General features: G+C 38.9%; 1 protein-coding gene across 1 annotated transcript in view; it reads right to left on the bottom strand.

Moving 5' to 3' along the window:
* The window catches only part of LOC5565333 (N-acetyltransferase 6), a 73945-nt gene extending 72142 nt beyond the window's left edge, over nucleotides 1–1803 (bottom strand). The window contains exon 1 of the mRNA XM_021850847.1: nucleotides 1450–1803. Within this exon, the coding sequence (XP_021706539.1) occupies nucleotides 1450–1494 (45 nt within the window). The 5' untranslated portion in view covers nucleotides 1495–1803. The remainder of the gene's footprint in view (nucleotides 1–1449) is intronic.
* Between the last annotated feature and the right edge of the window lie 12212 nt (nucleotides 1804–14015).

Raw genomic sequence — 14015 nt, forward strand, 5'->3', positions numbered from 1 at the left:
CGAAAATATTACAAACTTTGATAATAAGTATTGTTATACACATACAGTTTGAATTCTGTGGCAAATTTAGCCAATATATTACCTTACAAGCTGGCAAACTTGCATGCAAGTTGGCTGAAATAGTCATTTTTTGCATTTTCAACAGTCAATATCTCAAAAACTAGACGTGCTATGATATTTCTGAAAACGGCAATGGATTCAGCAACCCTTAATTAAGTGAACAGCGGTATTTTGGTGCTGGAGACAAAAACGTGTTCCGCAGTGTTATCTTTGTAGGTATGCATCATTATAACTCACACAAGTTTCATCAGAAATTACACTAGGATTTTTTTTAGAAATTCCTCGTGGATTTTTCAAAATTTTTCACAAAAAATATGATTTTTTTCAAGTTTTCGTTCGTGGTTTTTCTTAAAAAAAAAAACAGATTGAATACATTAAGGTATATAATTTACGGCAAAACGAAAAGTTACTTGTCGTAATTTTACGAGGAAGTCTTAGAATGTGAATGGAAGGCCATTAAACTTACTGATGAAAAATTTCTTCCTTAGTCGGCGTTTAAAGGACGCGGTTTAAGCAGTATTCCAATCAAATTTGATCTTCTGTCATCATTTTTTATTTGAAACTAGTGGTCCCGGCAAACTTCGTCTTGCCATCAAGTAGGCTGTTGAAAAACGCTTTTGATCGTCCCATATAAAATGACAGTTTCGTTCGCGCTCGTTTTTTCAACTTTCCCGGTGAATATCCTGGGACTTTTATACACACGAACACGTCGGAACCCCTGACGAACAAAACTGAGAAAGAATCTTTCAAATCCGTTGACCCGTTCGTAAGCCATTTCGTGCCATACAAACACCATTCCATTTTTATTTATATAGATATCGATTAATGCGTAAAAATATTGACCTTATTAGGTAGAAGAGCTGGAGTTTAAATGGAAATGTGGAATGACAAAAATTTTAATTTTACAAATGTTCCAAATTCTTATTAAAATGTACAATATAAAATACTTTGGTAATATAAAAGACACAAAATTTTGAAAATATTCAAAATCTACTAAAAAAGGATTATTTACGTAAATATAAACTACCCTGTTTGAAAAAAATCTAGGCGATATCTTGTAAATTTGGAAGCACAATAAAAATGTCCAAATATGGTACTCAACTAGACCTACTACCTGCAGAAGATCATATGGAATATTCCCTATCATAATTGATATTGATCGTAAAACAGTATACTAGAATTGAAATAAAATTGATTACAGCTTACTTCTAAAGTCACTTTTAGTCACTTTTTCGAGAATATAAAGTCACTTTTTAGTCACTTATTTCTCAAATTTGGTCACTAAAATAACTTTTTTCGGTACCAATTCTTGCTACCAGCCCTGGACATAACGAAATGTCAATGTTAAATCAAGAATCAAACACACGGACTACACGACTTAGCAATTACCTTTTGATATCTGCTGCTTATATCGTCAAACTGGTCCGGAGCCATATGACCAATAGAGCTTACATACTTCCCCGTTTTACCACTCTCAGGTCTCCCCGAAAATTCCTCCACGACCACAACAAATATCCCCTTCGTCTTCCCCCCGGAAGTTTCTACCGTACTCCAGAATAGTTCATGAAAAGGGTTCTGCTCCTCTTCGGCCCTGTGCCCTTGGGCAAACTGGGGACGAAGATTTCACCATGCAACGCATACTGTTTCGATTACTCGATTCCAATGGAAGCCTCAGGAATCCAAACAGAATAATGTGCCAATCAAAGATTTCTAGCGATCTCGAAGGTGATTTTTTGGATTTCAGCAAAATTTTCTTCGCCACCCTTAGCGAACCACAAAACCGAAAAAGATCAAGAGCAAGTGGAGCACCACAGCAACCACAAGCGATGAAGATGAAAAGGATACCCACCGTTGTCGTGAAAAATTTCGTCGTGCTGGATCTCTTTTACCATCAAATTAGTAGAACCACGACGATGGAAAGCGTCCGGGGAGTCTTGAGACAAATAAAAACGGAGCAATAATATCATTTGCGCAAACAATTACCCTTAAAATTGCGGAGGGGGAACCGAAACTAAAAACATTGACGACCAGCAGCAGCTCCAAGATGGTTTCCGGGATGATATTGTTGATTTCAGCTACGGTGGAAGTGGCGGATGAAAACGTAAATAAAGGTATGGACTTATCCACGGTCTTCTTTTATTGTCGATTTTCTTTTTCTTTTCCGCTCTAAATGCGGGCCGTGTTTACATAAAATGACATCCGGACCAACATCCAGTCAAGGAATGTTCACCGGATGAACATTGAGTGGATTAAAGCGCAGGCCCGCAGTAAAGGTTTTCTTCCCGCTGGAAGTTGCAGCGTGACGTCATCGTAGATTAGTTCATCTGTCATGATTGACCCGAATCAGCTGATCAAATATTCACCACAACGTGGAGACAAAATCATAGGAGAAAAAGGGGTCTGATAAAAATCGGAGAGAAATAAAGTGTAGGGGACCGTGGGGTGTAAAGTCGTGCCGCCAGTTTTTCATTGTTTTTCAATAGTTAGGGGCTTCAAAACATATGGGTTCCTTTGGAAAGTTTGTTCAGTAAATTAACAGAAAGCATATAAGCAATTAAAAAAAATTACGGAAATGGTCTATTCTCGCAGTTCCTCCAATCTGATGGTTTTCCCCCACAACAAAAACCTTCACGACCACAACAAATATTTTCCCCATCCGCAGCCGCTGCGGTGCTCCACAATAGTTCCCAAAAACGGTTCTGCTCCCCACCGGCCCCGTGGACGGCGGTAAACTGGAGGGAGCGACGAAGATTTTTCCATGCGACAGCATTTTGTTCTGGTCACTTAATAACCATGCATCGAAGCTGGGGGAATCCATACTGAATGATGGATGTGCCAATCGAGGACATCTTGTATAGTCTTCCGGATTTACAGTTTGATAAAAAGGTTCAAAACATTATGGTGCTACGCTCATCGCCAGCCCCCGGTCGACCGCAAAACCGGAAGAGAGAAAGATTCTTCGTATATCCAATTTGAGCATCACAGCAGCTCCAGGCGAAGGAGATGGTATGATTGAGAAAGATTTCGTCGTGATCTTTCGCTTGCACCAAATTAGTCACCAGCAAACCAAAACAGCATCTAATATATAACGTGTTAAAACACGAATAAAGCTATAGATGGTTGTACGCCTGACAAAACCTCGAAACTCCAACATTTCCAGCAGCGAATGGCAACTCCTTATAAAAAAAACAATTTCAGCAGGAAAGTCGAAGAGCGGGACAGTCAATACAGGTTAATGGAAGAGGGACTAAGATGAAAAGTTTTCCGTGATGTCACCATGTACACTCTCTCTATCATGATTGATCCGAACCAGCTGATCAAACATTCGCGACTACGAAACAAAAAGAGATTCCACAAAGCACTCGCACCAACGGAAAACCTCGTAAGGAACTGTCATCGTGTGCGTGAAAAATAAGCAAAAAATATCTCTCTCCTTGTTTTTCTCACAGAAAACCGAATAAAACATCAGCAGCTTCGTAGTCGCGAATTCACCACGATGTGGAGAAAGAATCATAGGGCAAAAAGGGGTCGCATAAAAATCGGAGAGAAATAAATTGTAGGGGACCGAGGAGTGAACTAACGTGCCGCAAGTTTTTCATTGTTTTCTAATAGTTAGAGACTTCAAAACATATCGGTTCCTTTGGAAACTCTGTTCAGTGAATTGACAGAAAGCATATAAGCCAATAAAAATTTTTCACGGAGATGGTCTATTATGGCATTTGCTCACAGTAGGGTGTTTTATGTATTTTGGACAGAGCGTTACGCGTATATAATAGACCATTTCCGTGAAAAATTTTTATTGGCTTATATGCTTTCTGTCAATAGACCATTTCCGTCAGACCTTACCCCCTATTTTATATTTTTCTTTGAAAGACGATTATTTTTAATGATTATTGACGCTTTCAGATCTTTTTTATATGCACTCCTGATTTTAATATAAATTTTTGAAAACTTGAGAATTCACCACATTATGAGTAGTGCGGCACAGTTGTTTCAACCCTGTGGGTGAACCAAGTGGAGATTTTTCCACAACTTTCATTCTCACCCCTGCGTTGAGTGTTTGTAGACATAACGAAATGTCAATGTCAAATCAAGAATCAAACACACGGACTACACAACAAAACGGACAAATCTGAGACCCACAACGGATACTTAGCAATTACCGTTTGATATCTGCTGCTTATATCGTCAAACTGGTCCGGAACCATATGACCAATAGAGCTTACATACTTCCCCGTTTTATCACTCTCAGGTCTCCCCGAAAATTCCTCCACGACCACAACAAATATCCCCTTCGTCTTCCCGCCGGAAGTTTCTACCGTATTCTGTTAGAGATTCTTAAGGTTGGGAACCACTATTGTCCCCAACCGGGCTTTTGTCCTGGGCCTCAGGGTCGTTTATGCTGCTCCAAGAGGAAATTGGGAGAGATGAGCGGAAGAACTTCCCTTTAACAAAACCTGGACGTAGACGTAGTCCTACATCAAAATCTTAGCAAACAAGGTGGACTATTCATTAAATGAGATAGGGTGGAATATAGGGAAATGCGCAAGAATAAATGATGTTCAAAAGCTAAGGTAGTTTAACTATACATTATATATATTCATGGTTCTGATATTCCAAAGAGAATGATGGAATTATAATGGGATAGGAGAACGTGCACCACATACCAGATTACCATTCTTCCATGGTTTTCGATGATGAGCGGGTTCCGTACGAGGCAGTCAGTCAGCAGCAAGCCCAGTCAGACAGCCGGGTATGACCACCCGTTAATTCTAACATCCTTCAAAACTGAGCGAATAGAACGACGAAACAGGGGAAGGCCTACAGAGCCAGAACGTTGCCCCCCAGCGACTCTTGATGGCTTCTTGGCTCCCCGGTGACTCTGGATGGCTTCTTGGCTCCCTGGTGACTCTTGATGGCTTCTCTTCGACGATCGGTCCGACTAGGTCACAGCGTAACTCCTCCGGTCATTCAATGGCGAACCGGTCCCGGGCCGGCTGGGTAAATACGGGACACACCAGCGACTCCTTTCCACAATCACTGCGGTTGGCACTACGGTTGGGCCAAAGCGTGGCACTCCATCAACCTCCGTCAAAACCACTATGGCGGATTTAAATCAGCCACCAAATTGCACTTCCGAACTAATCGTTCACTGTACGGAAAGAGAACGAATCACGATTAAAATCGCGGCACAACAACTTGTGGTGATGTCTGTTCACCTATTAGAGACCGTCTGTTGACAAACGGTTTTATACAATCGCTGCTCTCGAATCGCTACCACCGTCATGACAGCTGTCGCTGGTAACGGTGGTGTGTAGTACAAACGTTATGGGAATAGGGATGGGGATGTTCAAGGTGGAGTGCATTCGATATTTTTTGTGTAATTCATTTTCTTTTTTCAAATTCATTTTATTTCAGAATAGGCATTTCAATTTTAAATTCATGTTATTTTAAACAGCCGTAATTTTAATAAATGCGATAATAGTAATAAGGGTAGTAATGAGAAAAATAATAATGGTAAGGATAATAATAAAAGTAAAAATTAGAATAATAATAAGAATAATAATAAGAATAATAATAAGAATAATAATAAGAATAATAATAAGAATAATAATAACAATAATAATAAGAATAATAATGAACAAAAATACTATTTACAGGGAATATTTACAAAAAACAAATGTAACCATTTTGAGAGGTTACATTCATCCCCCACTTTTTTTAAGAGAAGTTGGGAATGGATATTTTGGATCATGGAATTTTGTGGCCCTCCTCTCATTGAGTGTAATTTGATTTTGCGAAATGATTTTTCCATAAAGAGGAGCTCTTTTCCGCGAAATCACTCTACGCTCAATGATAGAGACTGTCCACTGAAAAGGAAATTGGTCAGGGAAAAATGTCAGTGTGGCCCTCCTCTTGTTAAGTGTTAGATTGATTTTGTGCAATGATTTGTCCATGGAGAGGAGCTCTTTTCCACAAAATCACGTAACACTTAATAATAGAGACTGTCCACTAGAAGGAGAAGGTCAAGTAAGGAGCTCTTATTTGGCAGCTCTCTTTTAGCTGAAGGTTATTTTGATTTAGTGGAATGATTTTTCCGTGCAGAGAGGAGCTCTTTTCCACCAAATCACCAAACTTTCAGCCATAGAGTCTGGCTGCCGAACTACGAATCTTATTCCCTCTTAGAATAATTAGTTTGCAGTAAACCTTTTTCTCTTGTTGGTGACTTCCAATCTGGAAAAGTGATTGTTTCCTCGGTGGGAGCTCTTCTTTTCGAGATTAGTAGTCACTGTTTAAGATCAAAGGAATTACCGGGAGAGGCGAACTTCCACGATCCAAGATCGAATTGGAGAAGCAGTAGTCCTACTTCCCGAATTCGTGATAGATTCACTGAAAGCTAGTTCTCCTACAGTGGCTCTCTCCCCTGCAATTTAAGTGATAATTTGAAGCAGTCGTGAGTGTGCTCGTGACAGAAATGGTGTACACGTAAAAGTATAGTGCAGACGCTTATCTTCGAAACCACGGTTATTCCCACGTATAAATCGGTTTTCACTGTGTTCCGTAAATTAGAGATATAGTTACTGCATTTTACTGTGAAGTTTGTCAAGTTGCTGATCAGTTTACTGCCGAAATTGAGAAAACAAATTTGTAATTTCTACAATATTTCGTGGGAAGCCATAACGCAAACAGCATCCAAAGTTTCCGTTAAACGGGCGGCTGGTATCGAGCAATCATGGCAGACGATCGTCGTACTCTTCGAGGTCAATCTACGACCAAACTTCCTGGCTCCGCTGCCGATGATATGAGTGTGTCTGATCTGGCTAAATTGATGAAATCGCAGTTTGCTACCTATCAACAATCTACTAATGAAGAGATTCGACGATTGGAACACTCATTTCAATCCGAAATGAACAAACTGCGTTCGGACATCACTTCGGAACTTGAGAACATGCGCAAGGAATCCCTGAAAACCACAACTGATATACTGAACACCGTCAAAACGAATAAAACTGAGTGCCTAGCTGCCGTCGACCGAAGCATGCGTGCTAACGATCTCATCGTAAGCGGTGTACCGTTCGTAGTAGGATAGAGTCTGCCAGATCATTTTATCAAGTGGTGTCAATCTCTGGGATATACAGATGAAACGATTCCACTGGTCGATATCAAAAGGCTCGTAAGAGGTTCACCTTCAAGCGGAACAGTTTACCTAATACTAGTTCAGTTTGCAATCACCATACAACGAAACGAATTTTATGCCCGTTATCTACGCTCAAGAAAGCTTTCGCTCACGGACATCGGGTTCTCATCTAATCAGCGTATATTTGTGAACGAGAATTTGGAACCAGCGGCGAGGGAGCTTCGTTCAAAAGCCTTGCAAATGAAAAAGAGAGGAAAACTAGCTGGAGTCTATACGAGGATGGGGATTGTTTACGTCAAGAAAACAGCCAACGACCAAGAGAAGCCTATACTATCGGAGAATGATCTACAAGCTCTACTGTAACCTATCCTTAAGGCCCAATTGTTGTTTAATCCTTCATTCCCTCCTATCTTTCCGTGTCTCCCCTCCTAAAAGTTAAACCACTTTGTTGCTGCTGCTGTTGTTGCTGTTGGGGTTGCTGGATGCCATTTGGATGCTGCTGCAGTAGATGCTGGATTGATGCTATCATTCATCGAGTGTGGTTTGTTAAACTTATTAATATACGCGTCGAATAATTATGAATATGTTCGAATTTTTCTATGTAATTTTGTTAGTTTTTAGTCAATTGCGTGTGCTCTTTACAGATTTCCTCTTAATTGCTTTGTTCTTATCTTATCCTTATGGCTAGTGGTTCTACTAGAGATACCTCTTTGAATTGGTGTTTGCCAGGAACCGTCATGAAAAGTGCCCTTATTGCCAATAAACTTTCAATTTGTAGCCTTAATAGTCAGAGCATATGTGCTCGCAAGTTATGCAAACTAGACGAATTACGACAAATAGCCCAATCAAGTGCTATTGATGTAATATGTGTGACTGAGACCTGGTTGAATAACAAAACCGACGATTCACTACTGGCGATTGATGGTTATAACATCATTAGGAATGATAGAGAAGGAAGGCTAGGAGGTGGCATCTTGATATACATAAAGCAAGGAATTCATTACCGATTGTTGGACAAATCCATCCGTCGTTCAGGTGTGTCGTATTGTGAATACGCTGCCGTAGAAATTGTCCTTAAAAGTGAAAAGTTATTTCTCGTTGCGATGTACAATCCACCAGAGCTCAATTGTGTTGATACCATTGATTATTTGTTGTCAAATTATGGCACAAATTATGAGAACTTATTTTTTGCAGGTGATTTCAATACAAATTTGTTGAATCCTAATTTGACCAGAACTTCACAATTAATGGCGTTGCTGAGCGTCCACAATATGTTCAGTTTAGGCTCCGAACCTACTTTTTTTTTTCATAATAACGGATATTCGCAGTTGGACCTTATGTTATTCAATTCAAAGGCACGAGTTCTTAGGTTTAACCAAATAGATGTTCCAAATTTTTCCAATCACGATATGATTTTTGCATCACTTGATTTTGACATTGTTCACACTCCTAAAAAAATTGAATATCGTAACTATAATGCCATCGATGTCAATGGTCTTTTAGATGAATTCAACTCCTTAGACTGGCATAGTTATTATCGTATAAATGATCCAAATTCCCTGCTTGATTTTTTTAATTCCAACATTCTTGAATTGCATAATAAGTACGTTCCTGTACGTTCATTGTTTCTGAAAAATCAACAAACTGTTTGGTTTAACGACATTATAAGCAAAGCCATTGTAGATCGCGATTTGGCTTATAAGCGGTGGAAAATCTCTAAAAGCTCATCTGATCTGAAAGCATTTAAAACTCTCCGTAACAAGGTGACATTGAAAGTTCGCCAGACAAAAGGAGCATACTATGAAAGAAATTTAGATACGAAACTTCCCTCTAAAGAGTTATGGAAAAGATTGAAAAACATCGGTGTTGGTAAGGGAACTAAAAGTTCAGAAAATGAATTTGAATCCAATGTGATTAATGCAAATTTTGCTAATAATTTCTCTAAGAGTAATTGTATTTTGGATACATATAATGCTACTACCAGCGTGACCATCAGAAACCAATTCTATTTCGACCAAATAAATGAAATTGATGTAATCAATGCGCTTTATCATATGAAATCAAATGCCACTGGATTGGATAATCTACCCATAAAATTTTTGAAATCAATCAATCCACTTATAGTTAGACCTGTTACACATTTATTCAATTCCATTGTTACAACCAGCGTTTTTCCCGATGAATGGAAAAAAACTAAAATCTTACCCTTGAAGAAAAAAACTCATCTCAATAGCTTGCAGAACCTACGTCCCATAAGCATTCTTTCAGCGTTGTCGAAAGTTTTTGAACGCATAATTAAGAATCAAGTCTGCCATTATATCAACCAGAAGAATTTGCTAATTAAACAGCAATCCGGGTATCGGGAAAAACATAGCACGAAAACCGCTATGTTGAAGGTTTTTGATGACATAGGATTAGTTTTGGATAAAGGAAGACCAGTTGTTCTTCTGCTCTTAGATTTTTCGAAAGCTTTCGATTCCATTTCTCATAATGTATTATGTCAAAAACTCACAACTAGATTTGGATTTTCTACTCACGCCAAGAATCTCATCAAATTAAATTAGATTTAAGCGATGAATTATTGAATTGTAATCGAATTAGTTTTGATATGTTGATGCACCTTTCTGTGCCCCTTTTTACAAAAGGTAACAATTCAAAGAGACAATAGTCTTATGTTACTTAATGAGAATAAATAAATAAATAAAATAAATAAAATAAATAAATGATTGATCACGAAAGGAGGCTCTTTTCCTTCAAATTACATGAAATTGCAGAGCGAGCCTGACCACTGTACTCTCTAATTACCATAAGCTGAAATAAGAGGACAATGATTGAGTTGTATCGAAATAATAAGTGAATCTGGAAAATACAGCCTTCCAGAATACAGGTTCGTCAGAATAAAAGCGTTCTTATCCATCCTCTCATCATCAAATCTTTATAAATTAAACTTCTATTTTAAATCAACTCAATTATAGCCTATTTTAAAACTAATCTATTATTAGGAGAGAAAATAAACTTTACGGAAATCTCTTCCATAATAATGGGATCATCGCCGAGATTTTCTCGGGATTAGAAAATATACGCATTCACTCACACATTCATTACCCCCACCTTTCATACAAATTCATTCATATATTCATCTCATTCATACGGTTGTCTGGGATAAAACTTTATTTCCCAAGACAACATGCAATTCATTCACACGCTATATATACTAAATTAAGATTCTAGGGTACCCTATTCTAAATAATTTTGAGGAAGCCTAGCGATATCGCTGCAGACCCCTCGGTTGGACCGACGAACTAATCGATCGAAATCCGCCACCGGGGAGGCGTTATGAAAATGGTAAACATTCCCCTTAGTTCGACCCTTGTTAAAAGGGTAAACATGGGGAACGAAAGAAAGAGGAAAAAAGAAGTGGATGATGCGAACTATGTCGACGAGGAGGACAATCAAAATATTATGGTTCTGACGACGACGACGGACAGGCATGAATGAATCAGAAACAAAACAAAGCAAACAGGTGGACTATTCATTAAATGAGATAGGGTGGAATATAGGGAAATGCGCAAGAATAAATGATGTTCAAAAGCTAAGGTAGTTTAACTATACATTATATATATTCATGGTTCTGATATTCCAAAGAGAATGATGGAATTATAATGGGATAGGAGAACGTGCACCACATACCAGATTACCATTCTTCCATGGTTTTCGATGATGAGCGGGTTCCGTACGAGGCAGTCAGTCAGCAGCAAGCCCAGTCAGACAGCCGGGTATGACCACCCGTTAATTCTAACATCCTTCAAAACTGAGCGAATAGAACGACGAAACAGGGGAAGGCCTACAGAGCCAGAACGTTGCCCCCCAGCGACTCTTGATGGCTTCTTGGCTCCCCGGTGACTCTTGATGGCTTCTTGGCTCCCTGGTGACTCTTGATGGCTTCTCTTCGACGATCGGTCCGACTAGGTCACAGCGTAACTCCTCCGGTCATTCAATGGCGAACCGGTCCCGGGCCGGCTGGGTAAATACGGGACACACCAGCGACTCCTTTCCACAATCACTGCGGTTGGCACTACGGTTGGGCCAAAGCGTGGCACTCCATCAACCTCCGTCAAAACCACTATGGCGGATTTAAATCAGCCACCAAATTGCACTTCCGAACTAATCGTTCACTGTACGGAAAGAGAACGAATCACGATTAAAATCGCGGCACAACAACTTGTGGTGATGTCTGTTCACCTATTAGAGACCGTTTTTCTGTTGACAAACGGTTTTATACAATCGCTGCTCTCGAATCGCTACCACCGTCATGACAGCTGTCGCTGGTAACGGTGGTGTGTAGTACAAACGTTATGGGAATAGGGATGGGGATGTTCAAGGTGGAGTGCATTCGATATTTTTTGTGTAATTCATTTTCTTTTTTCAAATTCATTTTATTTCAGAATAGGCATTTCAATTTTAAATTCATGTTATTTTTAAACAGCCGTAATTTTAATAAATGCGATAATAGTAATAAGGGTAGTAATGAGAAAAATAATAATGGTAAGGATAATAATAAAAGTAAAAATTAGAATAATAATAAGAATAATAATAACAATAATAATAAGAATAATAATGAACAAAAATACTATTTACAGGGAATATTTACAAAAAACAAATGTAACCATTTTGAGAGGTTACAATTCCAGAATAGTTCATGAAAAGGGTTCTGCTCCTCTTCGGCCCTGTGCCCTTCGGCAAACTGGGGACGAAGATTTCACCATGCAACGCATACTGTTACTCGATTCCAATGGAAGCTTCAGGAATCCAAACAGAATAATGTGCCAATCAAAGATTTCTTGCGATCTCGAAGAAGGTGATTTTTTGGATTTCAGCAAAATTTTCTTCGCCACCCTTAGCGAACCACAAAACCGAAAAAGATCAAGAGCAAGTGGAGCACCACAGCAACCACAAGCGATGAAGATGAAAAGGATACCCACCGTTGTCGTGAAAAATTTCGTCGTGCTGGATCTCTTTTACCATCAAATTAGTAGAACCACGACGATGGAAAGCGTCCGGGGAGTCTTGAGACAAATAAAAATATATATCATTTGCGCACACAATTACCCTTAAAATTGCGGAGGGGGAACCGAAACTAAAAACATTGACGACCAGCAGCAGCTCCAAGATGGTTTCCGGGATGATTTTGTTGATTTCAGCCACGGTGGAAGTGGCGGATGAAAACGTAAATAAAGGTATCTGTCATGATTGACCCGAATCAGCTGATCAAATATTCACCACAACCAGAGTGGATCTAGATAAGAGTGGCGTCAATGTCAAAATTGGAACAGCGACGAACTGTCATTTCCATACAAATCCGCGTTCCAATTGAGCAGGAGATCTGTCAAAACTGGAACATGACGTCACTCTTGTTTACAGGCACTCTAACCACAACGTGGAGACAAAATCATAGGAGAAAAAGGGGTCTGATAAAAATCGGAGAGAAATAAAGTGTAGGGGACCGTGGGGTGTAAAGTCGTGCCGCCAGTTTTTCATTGTTTTTCAATAGTTAGGGGCTTCAAACCATATGGGTTCCTTTGGAAAGTTTGTTCAGTAAATTAACAGAAACCATATAAGCAATTAAAAAAAAATACGGAAATGGTCTATTCACTGAACAGACTTTCCAAAGGAACCGATATGTTTTGAAGTCTCTAACTATTAGAAAACAATGAAAAACTTGCGGCACGTTAGTTCACTCCTCGGTCCCCTACAATTTATTTCTCTCCGATTTTTATGCGACCCCTTTTTGCCCTATGATTCTTTCTCCACATCGTGGTGAATTCGCGACTCCGAAGCTGCTGATGTTTTATTCGGTTTTCTGTGAGAAAAACAAGGAGAGAGATATTTTTTGCTTTTTTTTCACGCACACGATGACAGTTCCTTACGAGGTTTTCCATTGGTGCGAGTGCTTTGTGGAATCTCTTTTTGTTTCGTAGTCGCGAATATTTGATCAGCTGGTTCGGATCAATCATGATAGAGAGATCCCAAGAAACATTTGCCTATTTTATAATCATTTATTAAGCAATTTTTCACAACTACATACTGAATAGTTGCTATATTATATTACTTTGCAGCTGCTACGCACACATTGTTCAAGCAAATCTGGCGAAATTATTAAGCTTCTTATCATTTAGTGACTGTAATCATGTATTGTAATGATGTTTATTCAGGTTTCACTTAGCTTAATAAGGATTGATGATTTAACAACGCTAGTTTAACAAACTACATTATTGCAGTTTAATTCAGCATCACGTTTAACAACATTTTAATTATTTCTAAGTGAAGCCTTTGTTCAGGCGTTGTTCACACAAATTTGGAGAAGTTATAAAGCGTGTCGTTGTATATTGACTTTATTCTACAACTTCAAAATCGCCTTATAAGCATTCATCTCAGCTTTTATTCAACTGCCACAAAATTGATTGAAAACAAATAAATGACTAAAAATAGCTAACACTGTATACATCAAATGCAGTGTATACCTTTACCATGAATTAATAACCACACTTTTAATAATTACCTGAATACTGGATTCAAACTCGAGACCTTCCCATCGTCAGCGGTATATCTTGCCATCTGCGCCATCCTTGAATTCATATATCAGCCTTCCAGTGCCCAATATAAACCTCTTGTAGCTGATTATTGATCATGCTTGAGCTTCTATTCAACAATAACTAATCAACACGTGCTATGCTGATCAACAACTGAATAAGCGCATTACTTCTGCTGCTGTTCAGTACTGATGCGAGCTGAACTCAGTCGGCTATTTATAGCACAC

Source organism: Aedes aegypti, chromosome 1, assembly GCF_002204515.2.
Source record: "Aedes aegypti strain LVP_AGWG chromosome 1, AaegL5.0 Primary Assembly, whole genome shotgun sequence".
Classification (NCBI taxonomy): Eukaryota; Metazoa; Arthropoda; class Insecta; order Diptera; family Culicidae; genus Aedes; species Aedes aegypti.